General features: G+C 38.8%; 1 protein-coding gene across 2 annotated transcripts in view; it reads left to right on the forward strand.

Annotated features, from left to right (window-relative positions):
- IFT122 (intraflagellar transport 122) overlaps nucleotides 1–19514 on the forward strand; it is a 68642-nt gene that overhangs the window by 39961 nt on the left and 9167 nt on the right. For both annotated transcript variants that reach the window (XM_015823479.1, XM_015823482.1), the window contains 6 exons: nucleotides 1343–1514; nucleotides 4214–4316; nucleotides 6406–6546; nucleotides 8668–8765; nucleotides 8994–9094; nucleotides 19107–19272. In XM_015823479.1, the coding sequence (XP_015678965.1) occupies nucleotides 1343–1514; nucleotides 4214–4316; nucleotides 6406–6546; nucleotides 8668–8765; nucleotides 8994–9094; nucleotides 19107–19272 (781 nt within the window). The remainder of the gene's footprint in view (nucleotides 1–1342; nucleotides 1515–4213; nucleotides 4317–6405; nucleotides 6547–8667; nucleotides 8766–8993; nucleotides 9095–19106; nucleotides 19273–19514) is intronic.

Below are 19514 nucleotides of genomic sequence, written 5' to 3' on the forward strand. Positions count from 1 at the left end.
AGTCTATTAAAAGACCCAATAATAACAATAACAATACTTGTCACCGCTACTTTTCACCTACAGCTCATAGCTCAAACCACTCAAACACATCATTAATGTGCTATAACCCATACTGGACAGTGATATTTACATTTTCTCATGCACGGAGCGGCAGGCCTGTGCTTTCAAAAAGAGAACCACCCAATCTGAAGTACATTCTCACAAGCAATGAGAAACAACAGGACAAGGATGCTAACATGGGAAATCAAACCCTGCAACAAACCCAGGTGTCCACATCACTTTCATGTATACAGCACCATCACAGGCTTCTCAGAATAGTTTTGAAAAGATATTACAGTTGTTAATTGATCAGGTATTTGGTATCTGTTTCACATCTGCATAACCCCCTTGTTTTCCTTCTCTTCTGCCCACTCAAGTCCATAGCCACTCGCTTGCGTCTGATGAAATGTTACAGCTCAGAAAAAACTATGCCTGTCAATAAAATGTACTGTAGTCTGAAAAACTGCTACTAGACCCCATAAAATTAATCACTTTATTTATTTATAATAAAATATATAAATAAAATAAAATAATACAAGTAAATTTATGGAAATAAAAAAACCTAAAATCCTGATTTTTGGCTACCCCAGGCTATCACAGCTCTCCTGCAAAAGCCTGTATCTTGATGTGATTGAAATGCTTACGATGTCTCCTTCAGCACATTCTTTTATTTGTTTAGTTAACATGCTTCTTTTCCAAAAGCCTAAGTTCAGAGTTGCTCTCAGCATTTACGCAGCTGGTGCCTAGGACAAGCAAGTAGAGCTTTTCAGAAACATCATATAGCAGTTGCAATCTTAGATACAGATTATACTATTCAAGGTCAGACGTAGTTGTAGAGTATCATTTATTCAACAGATAAAAATGCCGAGTTGCTTAATGTTGATTTCAGAGGCTTCAGAACACATTTTGGAAAATGTGATGTACTTTGACTATAAGATGCAGGTCTTCAGAATTTAATAAGATTCCATAGAGTCCTTTAAAAAGGCGCAGAGGCTTCACTGAGCCTGCAAATTATGGAATCTAAATAAAGGGGTCTCTGCTACAGACGTTAGAATGTGAATTTATTTAGTTAAGAGCTTTTGTCCTGCAGCAGTTCCAGGTTTGTGGTTTGGCAAAGAACTGCTGGAGTATAAATGTAAACAGCACTGTTCAGCTGTTTGCTTGCATCTCTGGCAGCATCCTGCGTGTTTGTTTATGTGTGTGTGTGTGTGTGTTCGCGTATAAGTGCATGTGTATAGTAAGAATTAGGAAGACTTATAGACAATAACGGGGCTAGATTTCTTCTTCTTTTTTAAAAATTAAGATTGATTGATATTGCTCGAAAGCTGGATAAAGCAGAACGAGAACCTTTGACGAAGTGTGCCTATTATTTTAAAAAGTTATTGAACCCTGGATATGCTGCAGAAACCTATATGAAGATTGGTGATCTGAAGGCCTTGACACAGCTCTATGTGGAAACTCAACAGTGGGATGAGGTAAATGCAGCTCACTCTAAGGGAATCTGATGCCTATGTAGTCTGAAATCTTTACATCGTATGAACAAAATTCCCCTTTCTATTTAAATTCTGCATGCATTTTAACATGCTTCAATTTGCAGACAGATCCTTCACTGCAGAACCCTTATTCAGGATTCTGGCCAATCTGCATGCTCTCATACAAAATGCTCCAATCCGTTCTCATCCTTTCAATTTTCTATCCTGTTTCCTCAAGAGATACACAATATTTATTGGAGTTTTTAACATTAAAATTGTATTGGGGAATCATACAACACCAGACCCCTGATTTTTTGTAAGCTAAGCCAATAAGACAGCATTTAAAATACTAAAATAGGGTAGCTAACATCCCCTCCCTTTAAACGTGAAATGAAGATGTTTCCTAGACTCAAGATACTAATTATCCTGCGAGTGAAAGGGCAATCTACTTCCATGCATCTTCCTTTAGGTAGAATTAACTAAACAAAGTAAAACATTTCCAAGTCATTTTAAGCATCAGGATAGAAAATCTTTTAGATGATGAAATCATACATTAACAAAGCAACCTAACTGTAAATAAATATTTATTGAAGGAAAGATAAGTGCATGCCAAATAAAAATATTACTATATTGCTAGACAGAAGAAAAGTGGAAGCAAGGTAACCAGTTATAAAAGTTAATAAAATGCTGTACCAGAAATCTGGTCTACTAAATGTTTATATTGAAATAAGCTATTCTAATCCAATAAGGGAGCCAGTTTGGTATAGTAGTTGGAAGCACCAGGCAAGGAACCGGGACCCCATCAGTTCTAGTCCTTCCTTAGCTTCAAAGCTGGGTGACCTTGGGCCAATCACACACTCAGCCCTAGGCAGCAGGTGGTGTCAAACACCTCTTGCCAAAAAATCTGCAGGGACTTATTCTATACTGGTTGATTGGTAGCAGTATATATAAACAGAAAAAATGGCAGTTGTCAGCAGTGGTGGGATTCAAATATGTGAACCACCGGTTCTCTGTGTAGATTCACCTTCCGGAAGTCCATTCTGGGCCTGGGCAACAAAAAATTAGCTACCGGTTCTGCCGAAGTGGTGCGAACCGCCTGAATTCCACCACTGGTTGTCAGAGTTTAGGTACCTAGTGAACAAAGAAATGGCTGTCTTCTTGCCAAAAAGATTTGCGTACAGGTAATTCTTGACTTACAATAGTAATTGGGGTCAGAATTTCCAATGCTAAGTGATGGAGTCGTAAAGCACGAAGACATGTGACCATATCACTTCGCAACAGTACTTCATGTTGCCACCATTATCTGAATTCTGACAGTTGTTAACCAAGAACCCACCCCAATCCAAGCCATTCTGGACTCGGTTCCTCCCAGCCTTGAACCTCTGTAAGGGAAGGGACTGCCTCCTCTTCAACTTCCCTCCTACCTATCTCCCTCATCTCAGCCTTTTTGATTGCCCTGCATCCTGACTTGGGAGTTTCTTGGTGCACCAGAGATCTGGAGCTGCAAGAAATCCCTGAATCACAGTGCAGTGTGAAGCTGCAGTGCCCCAGTTGCCCCAGCATGCAGCCCAAAGCCACATTGCCCCGAGAAACCCCACCTGCCACAGCAGCAAGGCCAAAACTACAATAACCCCTGGAAGCCTTCGCTGCCCCCGTTCGGTCCCAGCCACACTTACCCTCATCACTACTGCCCTGCACTCCAGTGCCCTAGTTGCCCTTTGCGGTCTTCTTGCACTTGGTGCTGATGAAGTGTACCTGCAAGGCAGATGCTGGTCACATGAGGCCATCTTCTCCAGGTGTTGCCAGGAAATATCTATGCCTGACCTTGAGAAGAAAGCTTTCTGGGGCCAGCAACTTCCTTGAAAAGGACCAGGGCAGGCAATCCTTAGCAGTGAGAGCAAGAAGACGGTGAAGGTCAGCTAGGCAACAGTGGCCCAAAGTGCAGAGATGGGGGAGCAGGGAGAGATAGGCAAGGTCGGGGGAGTTGAAGTGCCCCTGCAGTCATAAGTATGGGCAGGCTGCCAAGTGCCCAAATTTTGATCAAGTGACCCTGAGGGTGCTGCGATGGCCCTAACTTCAGGGACCACTTGTAAGTTCCTAGGTGTGGGTGCCACCATAAATTTGAACAGTCACTGCACACATAGTTGTAACTCAAGGAATACCTGTATTTGCAAAGGGAAGCTAGCAGGAATGACAGGAGATGGGAATTAGTCTACCTGTCACAGACAGCATAAAAGTGCTACACAGAACAAACTGGTCACAGTCCTCATTTTTTGTTGGGCTCCCTTAGGGATTTTTTTTTTAGGGAGATTTTTTGTTTTGTTTTGTATTGTCAGCCTGTTGATAACTCTTCCTCTTTACATGGAGAGGTTAGCCATTGGGTCATATAAGGATCAGCAATCAAAGAATCAATTCACCATCAGCATATGCAGTAGCACAGTTAAGATCCATTTTGCAATAATGATGTTTTAAGAATAAATCAACCAGTTGCCTGAGAAATTTGCCATCTGCCAATTTTCTTTAATTGTGAATGATATAGGTAACCTAGTGAGCTGTGACATCAGTATGTTAGGTGCCAAGCTTTTGTAGCTTTTCAGGGCTACAAATGGATCCTGAAATCTTTGAACTTGAAAACAATAATATTCAGTTGCATTTTTAGATGGTAATTATTTTTCTAAGCATGAACCTATTCTATACTTCAGGCTTTTGCTTTGTGTGAAAAGCACCTTGAATTTAAAGATGATGTCTATGTTCCGTATGCTCGGTGGTTGGCAGAAAATGATAGATTTGAAGAGGCTCAAAAAGGTAAGACTATATTGCTACTGCTACTGTCAATACTACTATTATTAAGTTGGTATAATCAAACTTTATTAGGTACTTCCCTGAAACTAAAAACAAGCACAATATTTATGTGGGAGATATATTAATATTTGATTTCAATAGAAGAGAATATCTATAGCTCAGAGTTGAACTGACAGAGTCATTTAGGTGAGATGGGTGGTATAGAAATTTGATAAATAAAAATAAATAAAACGTTTAATTTACTCTCTGACTTGATTGTTTGCTTGCAGAAATTTCATTGCCCACCTGGGTAATATAATCAGTATGAGTGAATGTGGGATTTGCTATCAATTTATATAAAGTAGTTTTGGTGAGTGTGTGGTTTTCCCTGTGGAGGTAACTTGCTTAAGATATTGTTTTCTGCCTGATCCCTGCTTATCTGAGTGTTGGATGCTGATGGGGATGTGTTCTTGTTTTGTTTCTTTCCTAGATTTTTTTATTGTCTCTTTTGAATAGTATGTAAATGTGGTTTATCTCTGTGTCTGTTGATGACTGATTTAACATTTTAATTAAAAGACAAATCATCTAAATCAGGGGTGTCAAACTGGCAGCCCATGGGCTGGATGTGTCACGCGTAGGCCACGCCCATCCCAGCTCCGCAAAGGCAAAAAACGTTGCAATACATCACGATATGTCACAAGACACCCATGATCTAAATGATCTAAATGATATATTAATATTTATGGAGAAGATTTTAAGTTCTTTTAAGAAATTAGTTAAGAACAATTTGTTTAAAATAATTTATTACAATACTACATTTATATCTAGCAAAGTGTTTCTATGCATTCACATAGCATGGTACCTCTTATTAAATGAACTAAAGTCAGTGCTCATGCTTTTTATGATTAAAGGGTATTGTAAATATAAATATTCATATCCTAGCTTATCAAGAGACTAGCGTACTTGGGAATAGCTTTCATATTTTCCGAGATACATTTCAGAATCCTATTTTATGTAGTTTATAGAGCAGCTATTTCTGTGTGATATACATTGAATGTATTCCTTATAAACGTGCCATATGCATTTGGAAGAACTTGAGAGATCTAATTAGGATTTGAGAATTGCATGGTTTCCCTCTCTTTTAAAAGAGATTTTTGTTTTGTTTTTCAGTTTAAGGTTCTCTGAACTTACATCAAAGGGCTAGTGCATTTTATTTATTTAGTTTTCTGATAATTTTGTGTGGAAATGCTGCCGCTGTATAGCACTTTGTTGCTAATTCATAGCACTGTCATCCTAAGGGCCATGAAAACAATCCTACAGCTCATAAAACTATCTGCAATTGTATGGGATACTGGGATAGAGTTTAAATTGCAAAGGAACTGTTATTTTTGTAGCAATTTGACTGTGAATACAAGGCATAATGTTTAAGGGAAAATAAGTAGCTGCTGGTATGGAATGGTGTGTGTCCTAAATTCCTGGGTTTATATTGGTGAAAGGATCAGACCTAATTTTTATTCTTTTTGCTGGAAAGCTGTGAAACAGTCTGCCATTCTGTAATTGCCAGGGACACCCAATAGATCAGTCATTTTGCTTTTAGTTGTGAAGTCAGTACAAAATAAACTTAAATGTGTGCCCTTTTTCACACCAAGGTCACTTTAGATTTTACAGATTACCTATAATACTCCTTTGTGAGAAGACATTAATACTGATTTTATTATCCACTTAGCTTGAAATATCCAACCGTTGTTGTCCTGGCTTTTACTATTACCGTAATAGCAAGTACAATTCATACTGATATTCACCCTTCATTTGTTTCAGTGATAGGTATTGGGAACCAGGAAGAGAACCTTGCAAGTGACTAGAAATTGTGCAGCTTCTTTGCCTGATAGATTATGCATTTAGGAAGTTTGGGGTATCACAAAATCCACAAGAGTTCTGTTTAAAAATATATGTAGCACTATATTAAACTTCCTTGCAGACTGTGTAGAAAAACAGAAGAACACAATCCTTTTGGATGCTTTGCTGTTGATGTTTAGATTTGGTGCTTTTTCTTAATTTTAGTCAAGCTCATTAGCTTAATCACAGTTTTCTTTATTTTGACTCCCCTTTGTAGCATTCCATAAAGCTGGCAGACAGACTGAAGCTGTTAAAGTGTTGGAACAATTAACTCACAATGCTGTGGTAGAAAGCCGATTCAATGATGCAGGATATTATTACTGGATGTTGTCCATGCAGTGTTTAGATATAGCTCAAGGTAAGGAAATGCTAGCAAGTTTATTTTCTGTCTATTCGCGCATGAAAATACAACGTCTGACGTACTCTTGAGGACTTCAATGAATGTTTTTTGTGAATTACACTATATAGGACCTCTGGGGTGGGGTGGGGGACATTGGGAGAGGTTCTTATCAGTTCAGTTTTTAGATTATATGTATTATCATCTTATTTTTTCATATGATGTTGAGAATAGCTGATCAGCATAGAACCCACTGTTTTCCCACATTTTCTGTCCTTCCATAGGTGACACAAGCTCATGTGAGACATTGTCTTTCCTTATTCATCTAACAGTTTTCTGAAAGAGACAGTAATCATTTCAATAGTTTCTATATCGCAAAATTGGGCCTGAGCCAGAAGAAAATAATTTGTCCCTTATCTCTTTACTAACCTGTGGCTGAACTTTAGTATAAAATCAGGTCCAAGTAAATTTTTACCATTATAACATGGTAGATTGAAGTAGAGTGTCTTTTATTATGTGACACTATGCAAACATTTCTTTATTTTGCAAGTACACATAAGATACAGATCAGTAGTCTCTAGTACACTGAGCTAAGATTACAGCTGTTCTTCTGTTCACTTAACTAGAAATACCTCCCTCTGAACTCAGCAGGATTAGCTTCTAAGTAAACATGTGTACCAGTGTGCTAGAGCAGGGCTTTTCAACCTTTTCACAGACTGTACCACTTTTAGGATATGGCAATATTTGAGTACCACCAGTCCGCCTAGCAAGGTGTCAAAAATTTGATGACCCAAAAAAAGGGGAAAAAGTGATAAAGTACAGGTAGTCCTTGACTTACAACAATTTGCTTAGTGACTGTTCAAAGTTACAACGACACTGAAAAAAGTGACTTATGGCCATTTTTCACACTTATGATCGTTGCAGCATCCCCAGGGTCAATCTACATTTGGATGCTTGGCAACTGATTCATATTTATGATGGTCACAGTGTCCCAGGATCATGTGATCCCCTTTTGCAACCTTCTGACAAACAAAGTCAATGGAGAAACCAGATTCACTCCTCCTTTTATATCCTCTCTTCTCTCCCCTTCTCCTTCTTTTATATCCTCTCTTCTCTCCCCTTCTTTTATATCCTCTCTTTTCTCCCCTTCTTTTATATCCTCACTTCTCTCCCCTTCTTTTATATCCTCTCTTCTCTCCCCTTCTTTTATATCCTCTCTTCTCTTCCCTTCTTTTATATCCTCTCTTCCCTTCTTTTATATCCTTTCTTCTCCTCCCTTCTTTTATAGCTTCTCCTCTCCCCCTCTTTTCTCTTCCGTGCACCTCCAGCGGATTCTTCTCAAGGCTGTGCTTCTCCATCTCTCTTTTGCAGTCACCTTCTCTTTCCCCCATTGTCTTTTTTTCTTCTGCCTCTCCCGCCAAAACCTCCTTTTATAGCCTCTCCTCTCTCGCCCCCTCCTTTTCTCTTCCGTGTGCGCCGGAAGCGCTGATCCTGGGGCTTCTGTCTCGCCCGTGCAACCCTACAGAAGCGCACGGCGATCCTGGGCTTTGGCCCAGCCCCCATAGCCCTGCAGAAGCATCGATCAGCTGTAGCTGCGCGCTGCGATCCTGGGCTTCTGCCGAGCACTGACAGCCCTGCAGCTCCGGGTGTCTCTCCCTCAGGCTTGTGCAGTTTTGCCGCCGCTTGAGCTCATTGTCCTCCCCCGCTACACTTGTCTAGGACGGTCACGTACCACCGGCCAGGTGCCAAAGTACCACCGGTGGTACGCGTACTACTGGTTGAAAAGCCCTGTCCTAGCAGATAATTCCAAAATGCTGTTTAAATCCAAATGTTGAGTTGGAAGATGCTGGTTCTCTTTGCTTGTAACTTCTGCAGTTTGATTTTCTAGAACTGGAAGGCAAATGTATTCCATTGTTAGCCATAGTACCCAGCTAATGTTCAAATGATGTTTCAGTGCCACTTGCGCCTCGATTTTCCTGTTTTAAAGTACAATATCTCATGTAAAGTTAACTACAAAAGCTATGGTTGGAGGCACATTTGTTTAGGAGCATTAATACAAGGTTCTTTCAGCATAAGTCTTTCATTATTGGGTTGGCAACTGTTCAGAGGTTTTTCTGCTGATATTGCCTTTCCCTCCTTCAGACAATGAGGAGAGGAAGACTGAAATGTTAAAGAAGTTTCACCACTTCCAGCACTTGGCAGAACTTTATCACGCCTATCACTTCATCCACAAATGCACTGTAAGATATTTACATAGTTACAATTCACTCTTTGACCCTCAAGCTTTCCTGAGTTAATTAACTGATGTCATATTTGCTTGCCTGCTGTCATGGGGAGATTGGTGTAGGATTGTCGGTACGGCTAACTTCTTTTGTGTACTTTCTGATCATCTGTTCTTACCTCGATATTGCTGCACCTCAGTGTGTAAGATAGAAATCTGGGAATAAACTTTTATTTTTCCACTGCAGGAAGAACCCTTCAATCACTACTTACCCGAAACACTCTTCAACGTGTCTAGGTTTTTACTTCATAGCCTTACCAAGGAAACTCCTTTGGGAATTTCTAAAGTGTATCCTTTGAAAGGGGAAAGGGAAAGCCTACGTCAAATCCAAGACTTATTTGGTGAGCAGAATAGAAGGCTCAGTGGTGGATTGTGTACTACATCCTGCAAGAATATAGGATTATTATATTGTGTGATTATTCCTCTTCTACAGTTCACAACCTACAAATCTTTTAATGCTATGTTTTATGTTTGATATCATAAAACAGTTCCTAAATAATTTTGAAACACTTATAAATCATGAAAACATACAGCTTAGAAAATATGCCTTTTAGTTGATAAAATGGGCTTTAGCCCAGGAAAACCTTTGCCCCCATAAATATCTTTGATCTGTCGTGAGATTCTCAATTGCCTTTGCTGCAGTAGATTAGTGTGGCTACTTTTCTGAGCTCCATTATTGGGAAAAATGTGAAGACGTGCTGCATCTTCTTTTTAAAATAGCATTGCCCTATTTTTTTAAAAAAAGAAAATTACAAACAGAGTTAATAAAATAATATAATTTATCACTTCCCTCCTAAAAAAAAAAAAGGAAAGAAAAAGACTGGAAATCTATCTCATGAGCAAAACAACTCCCGAATATTTTGAATAGATTATCTGAAAGTCTTCTTCCTTGTCTTTTGTTAGATAAATCATGTGTTGACTGATCATATGTTGATGACAATTGATTGGTGCAAATCAGGTGTAGATTTGGCCTTCTAGTATTGTGTAATAGTAATTTTTGGACATCTTTGCTGCAGGAAAAATCCATTTATTTTTATGTTGATTGATTCCAAATGCTGGAGATATAGCCAAATGGAACATACACTCTCTTAACTAGCAAATTGATTTGAACTTGACTGTTTAATCAATTTAAAGTCGTGTTAACTTTTCTGTGAATTTCAAGCCCAAATGTGACAATAATAGGGCAGATGTGTGAGTTAATCTTTCAATTTCTAAATTATATTTCCAGCAGCAAGGTGATTGCTTCCAGTCCTTATTCATCACTTTTTAAGATATCCAGTACATGAAACAGACAGACACAAGACAAAAATCCAGTTTCTCCATTTTTTGCCTATGAAATCTAGTTCTAGAGATCTACCTTTCCCACTGCCCCAAAAATGTGTGCATGGGATTGATTGATTTTTATTGCTAATTTTTTATAATCCCCCATCACATGTATATGATAATGAGGATCATATAAAGACAAACACACAAAATAGTACAACAAAATAACAAACAACAAAGTAACAAAATAATTAAAAACAATAAAAACATTAAAAATACGCAGCCTGCAGGAGAGAACACTCAGTTTCCCTAACAGTATGCCATGTGGCAGGCTCCATTACCATATTACTGGATCCCCAAGGCCAGAGGCAATGCCATGTTTTCAGGCACTTGTTTGTGGGGATACATGCACAAACACACACACACACACACACACACACCTATATAAAGTATATGTGTGTATATATGGGACAGAATTTGTTCCTTGCCCACCTTCCACCCAAAATTCAAAATTAATTAATAATTATTAATTAAAACCAATTGCTTGTAAAAGTCAGTATTTCATTTACAAGGTTAATTCTTCAATCCATTCTGTCCCACGCAGAAATACAATGTACTTACACACATTTCTCTCCTTTCCAGCAGAAGTAGTTAGAATAAAAAAAAGATGGAAAAAGGGTGAGAGTAAACATTAACTATATATACTATATGTCAGTGATGGCAAACCTTTTAGAGACCGAGTGCCCAAACTGCAACCCAAAACCCACTTATTTATCGCAAAGTGCCAGGGCCGCATCAGCATTGTGATGCCCTCAGGGGGGGGGGGCAGGGAGACGCCTCTGAGTGCCACCTCTGGCACGCAAAAACTGGGGGCACAAAAATGGGCCATCATGCTGCAAAGCGCAAAAATGGCCGTTGCCAAGCCGCGGGGTGCAGATACAAGGCGCTGCACCACGCAAGAATGGGGCAGGGCTAGTGAGTATCATGCAGGCACCGGCCCTGCCCCATTTGCAGTATGTGTGTGCTCGTGGCCCGTGCACGCATGCACATATGTAAAATGCTTCCCCCTCCCTTTTCTTCCAGTCCACCAATTAACAATGGTTGGTGACCTCTGCTCTACCACCTCTACTCAAGCTTGCTAGTTGGCTGCTTCACCTCCTTTGTGCTGGGCGGGGCTCCTGCTCCAGGTGGTGATGGCAGCCTGATGGACCTAGTGCTGGCGGCAATGGTGCACGTGCCAACAGAGAGGGCTCTGAGTGCCGCCTCTGGCCCGCATGCCATAGGTTCGCCACCATTGCTATATATACTATATATACATAGCTATATATACTATATATACTATTACCAGTGTATACTACCTAAACAACTGTATATACCTATATAATTTGCCTGAAATGGTATAGGGTTTCCTGCTTCCCTTCCAACTCTGTTATTCTGTATCGGGAAAGAAAGAGAATGATGGAAACACAACTGGATGGAGTTGAGGCAAAAGGAACAGTATCTGGATAGGGAAGAAAAGACAGAGAATTCTTTATGTATTTCATTCACTAGGCATAGTTTCTCCCTAAGGGACCTAATCTGGGACTAATTTTTGTAGACGTTTGTACCTAATGCTAATTACTTTGGTTTTAAAAGCTCCTTCTCTTGTTATGAGCAAACTATATAAGATGGCTCTGCAGCCATCTACAGGTATGGGAAAACTCTTCTCTAGAATAATGGCATGGGAACCTGTCTTCAAGGTTTTGAACAATTCTGGAGCGTCAAAGGCAACCATGGCCAGAGGATTAAGACACGTTAATCTTTAATCTTAAAAACACGATAAGACAGAAGTATTGACATTGAATAAAATGCTAAGAACATTCTTAGATAATCCAAATTGGGGTTTTTTCCCCCCAGTTATGCAAAGGTTTTGAGAATAGCTACTAAATTGGTCCAAATAACAGCATCCAGTTCACTGACAGAGTGAGTAGAGAAAGCTAAAAGGAATTTCACATTTAATTCTTAACATAAAAATTGTACTTTGGCTAAGGTTCCCTTTGAGAAAGGAACAAGAAGAAATAAAAACTTTCAACGCGTAAGGGTCTAAGAAGCAAAAATGAAGCCGAATAGATAAGACTCTTCAGTGCTGACCTGCATAATGTGTGACATGTTTTCTTCCTGTTTGGAAACAACTTGGCATACATTTGAAGCAAATGCAAGCTAGTGGAAAAAGTCTAGGAACTGGAGGAGAGAATAGTTGCTCCTCAGCAGCTGATGACAAAATCAAAGGTATGTCCATTCAAAGAAAAGGAGCTCTACAACCTGCTAGTGGAAGCAGCTTTCTATAAAGATGATAGAATAATCAACTGTCAAGGGTGAGAATAATAATCTAAAGCAAGAGATACAGCATTACTCTGTACTCCTGTAACTTTGAAACAGCTTTTAGGCCCTTGTAGATGAAGCATACAGAGGAAAAAGAAGAGACATCACAGAACAGGAGTTAATATGCTGGATCCCTCAAAGACTGAGAAGATGCAACTACTGTATGCCTGCTAAGAAAAAAAAAAGGCATTATGTGAAAGTAGTTTGTGAATCAGTACTACAGAGAACTGAAATAATTGTACATCAAATGGACCTACAAAACCACTAGCAGGAAGTGTGCTGTCAGCCAGGGTCAAGGATCAAAGACTTGACAGGCCAATTTTGACATTTTATCAAAACCATCGACAGCTTCTTCTTCCCAGTAATACATGTTGGGACAAATGATACCGTGAAGAACAACTCCAGCATTTCACCGTGGAATGTGACAAGTTCAAAAGCCTAGGATGAGGAGTATTTTTATTACGCTTTCTGTCCGGGGAAGATGACTGGAAATGAAAAGAAGACTACTATAAATTAATAACTGGCTATGCAAATGAGGTCAACAGGGCAGATTTGGTTTTGCAGATCATGGTCTTAAGTTATCTAGATAATGGATTGCTGACACAAGAAATGACAAAAGTGTATTTGGCCAAAGCATAGCAAGTTTGATTAAGAGAGTTTTAAATTAAATTCTGTCTGTGAAAGGATTTCACAGAAAGGCTAAAGTAAGGACTTCAGGTAAAGAGTTGTGCACTGTAAAAAATAGAGTGTTGCTGAAATGGGGCCCCTTAAACCACCAAAGAGAAGTTGGGGAAAAAAAATTGCTCATAAGCTTCATGGCTTTCATTATCTATAGATTAATACTGAGAATATGGGAAATAATCAAGATGAGCTGGAAAGGGAAATGGAAAAGGGAAAAATATGATTTAATGGGTGTAACAGAGACCTGGTGTAATGCTTCAGGAGTAGAATATATTAACTGAAGGATGAATTAACTGAAAGAGTAGAAAGGCAAGAGAGGTTGCCCTATATGCTAAATATATCCATTCTTGTTCAGAAAGCCAAATAAATGTACTTGGCAATGATACAGAGAGCTGAGCTAAAATTACTGGACCAAAACAAAAAATAAAAGAAAAAATAATACTGTTGCTAATGTCTGCTATCACCCATCCAATCAAGCAGAAGATATAGATGATGTCTTCCAAAAGAAAGTGAATCTCTCAAAGAAGCATGAAATTATAGTTAAAAATTATAGTTTTTAATTGCCCTGACATTTTTGGAGAGATGAGCCTAAGCTCTTTCAAGCATCATCCTTTCAGGAAATTCCTGACTTGCCTCGCTGGTGGAAAAGAAAGGAATATGGTGTATGTATACTTCAGACTAGATTCCAACACATTTTGAGGAAAAACCTTTTTTGTCAGGGGAAAAGTGCTGTAGAACAGCATTTATAAATAGCAGTCATAAATAAGGTCTCCTGGCAGGAGAACTTAATAGGAAAAGGAAATAAAAATGAGTAGAGGTTCCTAAAGAAGCAGATAGTATAAGCACAGTTCCAGACTGTTCTGATGAGAAAAATGGATGAGAGCAAAAGCCAGTGTAGCTAACAGAGAGGGAGAATCTGAAAATCAAAAAGGACACATAGAGGAAAAGGCCACATGCAGTCAGGTTACAGAGGAAGTATAGAGACAAGTATTTGGGGCTGAACTGAAAAAAGAATCACGCTATCTGCTGCCCAGTGAAAATGGCAACATGCAAACTAGTGCCAAAGATAAGGCAGAACTGCTAAATTCCTCTTTTGGTTCCATCTTCTCCAACCAAAATAAATGTATGTTTTATCTGAAATTTATAAAGATGGGATGAGGAACCAGGATTGAATCTTGAGATTGATAAACACATAGTCAGGAATACCTCTTTACATGGAATTTAAAGACCAGATGAACTGAAGTTGTTGCAAAATGTATTAACAGAATTATGATTTCCAAATCACAGTAAGTACATCCACTTTATTCTGCTAGAATCAGACTAAATGTTGAGTGTTACATAAGTTCTGAGTCTTATGAATCTTTTAGAAGGATTCATAAGAAGTGGAATAGATTCAGAGAAGAGCAATGAGAATAATTATAAGATCAAAAAGTATGTCTAGTAGAGGAAGACTGAATGATCTGGATATATTTTACAGCAAGAAAAGGTGACTGATAGCACTCTTCAAATACAGGAAGATGTCACATAGAAGAACGTTAAACCTCTTCCAGAGTGAAAGATACGGAATTAATTATGTGACATTTAAGTCAGTGCCAGCTCTTAGCAGCCATGTCCCCAAACTGATCCATCAGGTCTTCCAACAGTTCATCTATCACCCCTGTAAGTGAACCCATCCACTTTGCTGCTTATTGCCCTTTTTTCTTTCCTTCCAGCTTTCCCAGCATTATAGACTTCTTCAGAGAGCTAGGTTTTCTCTTTATTTATTAATTTGAAAGATTAACTCCCCATCTTATATATACATAACTCTTGGTGGTGTACAATGTGTCCAAAATACAACAATATGAGGCGGGTTATTTGAAAACTTTGTTAATTCATTTGATGATTCATTTGTTTGCTTTCTTAGCTATCCATGGTATTCTCAGAAATTGTCAGCCTTGCAAAGTAGTCCAGATAGGAAGTGTGATTAATTCTACTTTATTGTAAAGTTACATTAGCGGAAACTTGGACGTCTGAAAGTACATTTCTCCCCTAAAGAAATTAGGGAGGGTCCCATTTGAAATGGTTGCCGCACCCACATTATTTTCACAGATTAAGCTGCCTCTTGTCTGACAATTCCATTGGTTGTGACATTTTCTCCTTTATCCCAAGGTCATTTCCACATACCAGCATAGGACTCTTCAACACCAAACGTCAAAAACCATAAAGCAGAACATAGAACGTTGAATGTTAGAGAACTCATCTAACTGCCGTTTAATGCTATTGTAGAACCAAATATCCAGAGAAGTAATAGCTTTCCCTTCAAGAGACATCTTAAAAAAGAATCTAAATATGCATCTCTGGGTTTTTTTTAATTTGAATTTCTGGAGTAGACAGTAGATTTGGGTCAGTGGCATAAATGTCCTTTCAATACTGTGATTCTAAGTTATGAAAAGCCTAGTTTATTCCTCCCACTCCCAACTTCTGAATTAACCCCTATTTTTAAACTGAAGTTGACCCATAATGGTTAAGCTTTCATGTTAAATGTTAATAATTAAAATTATGCTGTGACCCAATACTTTTCATCTTGCAGGAATGGAAATTGATCCATAAACAAGGAGCTCAATACTTCCAGGTTTTTAGTGGTGTTGCATAATAGCATTCAATTTGAGTCTAAAGAAGAGTTCAATTCAGAGGTTTCTCATTCCAACTATTAACCAAAGCCAAAATAAACATCTCATAATAAATCTGAAAGAGTAGAAAATTAAATCTATTTTGCCCAGCAGGTTGTCTATAGAATGAAAATGGCCCAGCCAGACAAAGTTATTTAATATCCTATAAATGTGTTGAAATGGAATAAAGAAATAAAGAAAGACCTATCAAAATTTTAAACAACATTTGAGTTAACTTCATCCGGATCACATTTATCTTATTCCCAATATATCAAAGAATATCAAGCCATCTTTATCTTCTTTCCTATCAAAATTGGTGATATATTCAAATTTAAATGTTGAAAAAGATTTCTAGTTTTCCATGAGGGACTATATATATATAGTCAGTCAGTCAGCCAGCCAAACTGTCTGTCTGTCTGTCTGTCTGTCCGTCCGTCCGTCCGTCCGTCCCTAGCATTTCCAGTACAGCTTAAACGATTCCTGTCTAGATACAAAGAGAACTCATTATAGAAAACAATTTGCCTGTTTGGATCAAGGATAATGACCATTATAAGACAGTCTAGATAGACCAAGGATCTAAGGAATTTCTGATTGCTGATTTTCAGCAATGTAACAGTTCTTTTCAGAATGACCTTCCAGATAATTTGGTTTCAAGATGTATAGGTTGATACATCTAAATGCCCTCTGAATAGTGATATAGGTTGATTATGTGCCATTAAGCAGTGCCAGCTCAGTGTCTACACAGATAGACCTGTTCCCGGATGATCAGTTCCCAGCCTGACTCTTCAGGTGTAATCAACTCTTATCTCTTTGCTGCTGGTTGCCCTTTCTCTTCTTTCTTCCACCTTTTCAGCCTTACAAACCTTTCAAGAGAGCCAAGTCTCTGTATGTGTCCAGATGAGGTCAATTTGATCATTTAGCCCTGAGTATTCTGCTTTTAGCATTTTCTTTGTTCGTGGTATTCTCAAGAGTGATGTTTGGAGAAATTCAAAAGCATCACTCATTCAATTCTGCTTTTTCAAAGTGCATCTTTTGCTTCTATAGATTATCACAGGTAAAATAATTGCAGGCATAATTCTCACCCTTGTAGGTATAGACACATTCTGGCACCTGAATATCATTTCCAAGGTTTTCATTTCTACCCTACCAATTGTTAATCTGCAGATTGTTGATTCCTTTATAGTTGATTGTCAGTCCTAAAAAAGCAGAAACTATCCACCACTTTAAGACTGGTTGCTGTACCAGTTGTCATTATTTTAGTGTTATATATTTAACTAACTTATACATTGCACATCTCAGTATTTGGGGCGAACTCTAGGTGACTCTAGACCCTTTATATTTAGTCATAGTCCCCCCCCCCCCGTTTTTTAAAAAAAATTCTGTGGCTTTCTCAATCGACTCTGTTAGAAGTTTCAAGTAAAAAATTAAAGTCTTCACGTAAACAAATGTTCTCCAGCTAAAGTGGAAAAGAGCTCTGCAAATCTTCCTGAACAAAAGGCTTCAGGTGCTTTCGAAAAGCTATTGACCCTTTCTGTTTCCATTCAGTGCTGGTTTGATAATAACATCACCAAATATGGAATACTGCAGGTAGTCTTCAGCTTTGGACCGTAATGGAGCCTGCCCATTATGATCATAAGTTGTGACATTTGTAAAGTGGGCCATCCTGTGACCAACCCGCCTTTATGGCAATCTTTTTTTGGTGGCGATTATTTAGTGAGCCCATTGTTTGCTATGGGGCATTTTTGTAGAAAACTGAAAACAAACACAAGTTTCTGGCAAAAATGTAAATCACAGTCATGCAACCATAAGTGTGGAATGGACAGCAAGCACCTAAAATTTGTACGCTCACATGACTTCAGGGGGAGCAGCCATCAGAACTTCAAAACAGGTTATAAGATCTGTTGTAACTTTGAATGATTGCTAAGCAACCAGTCCTAAGTCAAAGAGTAGAGCTGGAAGAGACCTTGGAGGTCTTCTAATCCAACCCTCTGCTCAAGCAGGAGACCTTATACCATTTCAGACAGGTGGCTGTCCAGTCTTTTCTTAAAAACCTCCAGTGATGGAGCGCCCACGATTTCTGAAGGCAAGCTATTCCACTGGTTAATTGTCCTCACTGTTAGGAAGTTTCTACCTTAATTCCAGGTTGCTTCTCTCCTTGATTAGTTTCCATCCATTATTTCTTATCCTGCCCTCTGGTGCTTTGCAAAATAAGTTGACTCTCCTCTTTGTGGCAGAGTTAAAGTCAAAATCTACCTCTGCTTTAGGCAACTGTCCTGTGTTCTTTCAAAGCTGGCTTGGAACAGACCTAATTTTCTTTTTAATGGTTTGATTTGGTCTCCTGCATGGTAGTCTCCGGTTATCACTAAAATGATCCCCTGCCTCCAGCATTTTCCAGTATCACTGCTGTCTGACATACAGTAAGCGCCTTTTTGCTTTAGCTGGGAAACTGGGATGACCTTCACACTTTGGGTGACCTTTCTGGGGGATGCACTCTTGAAGTCTACTCTTGAGATTCTTTGATCATTCATTCGTCCCCAAAACAACCCTCTTTCTCCTCCAATCATAATGAGGCAGCATAGCAGGACTTAGGAGTAAAAGCAGGTGATAAATAATAAATAAAATAAAAAATTGAATCCAGGAAAGTCTTTATCAGGCTTAAGCTAAAGTGTAAGCAATCTACTGTCTATCAATGTGTCTGGTGAAGAGGCCAATGAAGATTGCAGATAACGTGGTCTTTTGTGACAGAGTAGGAGAAACGCAAGATTAATATTTGATAATTTGCCCCTACTATTTTCCTTCCTGATACTGGGTGAAAGGTTTAGAATCCAATTAAGCAAGCTAAATTTAAGCTCGTGAAGCTGAATTTATACGATCAGATTTATCTCAACAGCACATTTATCCTCTCGTTGATTGTCTGGTCAGCTGTCAATTGAACATAGCATGTTTGTTTTACACTGCCCATTGGAGTTTGCATTTGAAAAGCAGGGCTGCCTATTTGCTGGTTTTCTCAAGTAATGTTTTCGGCAGCGGGACAGAGGCCTTTTTGTCCCCAGAGATGTACGGTGTTTTCCTTCCTTACAAACAAACAAAAAAAATCGTCATTGTCTTTTCTATGCACATATTGCTAAGCCTGACGTTAAATAAGTTCATTTCTGAATCGTTCCATTTCCTTTGTTTATTCAAAAAGTCATTGGTATTCAAGCAGTTGTTTTGTATTTTGTTTATGTAAACAACCTTCACATCGAGGTTTCGGTTATGCTTTAGTGCGTGACTCCCCGGATTGAAAGCAATGATGTGGTTTTCTCCTGCTTGCCATATGTATGTTTTGTTCCTTAATTTGATTACAGCAATACATTATTTGCCCTGGCAAAACAGAGCAAAGCTCTGGGTGCCTATAAATTGGCTCGTCATGCCTATGACAAGTTGCAGGGACTACAGATCCCAGCCAGATTTCAAAAATCCGTTGAACTGGGAAGCCTGACGATCCGATCCAAGCCTTTCCACGACAGCGAAGTAAGTCCTCTTTTTATTGCAACCATGCTTTGATATCTGACATGACACATGGGATCCCGTTGGCACCTGGCATAAAATCTGAGAAGCCTCCTTTGTGAAGCCTCACGAAGGTTCAGAACCTGTTACCTTTTGAAGGTCATTTTTTTTTTTTAAAAAAAGTGTGCCTTCTTTTTTTGAGCCGTTGTCCATGTCTTCTAACATTCCGCCTAAAGGGGCTGAGCAAGTCAAACTACATGGGATAT

The sequence above is a fragment of the Protobothrops mucrosquamatus genome, unplaced genomic scaffold (genome assembly GCF_001527695.2).
Source record: "Protobothrops mucrosquamatus isolate PMUCROS unplaced genomic scaffold, P.Mucros_1.0 scaffold1880, whole genome shotgun sequence".
Lineage (NCBI taxonomy): Eukaryota > Metazoa > Chordata > Lepidosauria > Squamata > Viperidae > Protobothrops > Protobothrops mucrosquamatus.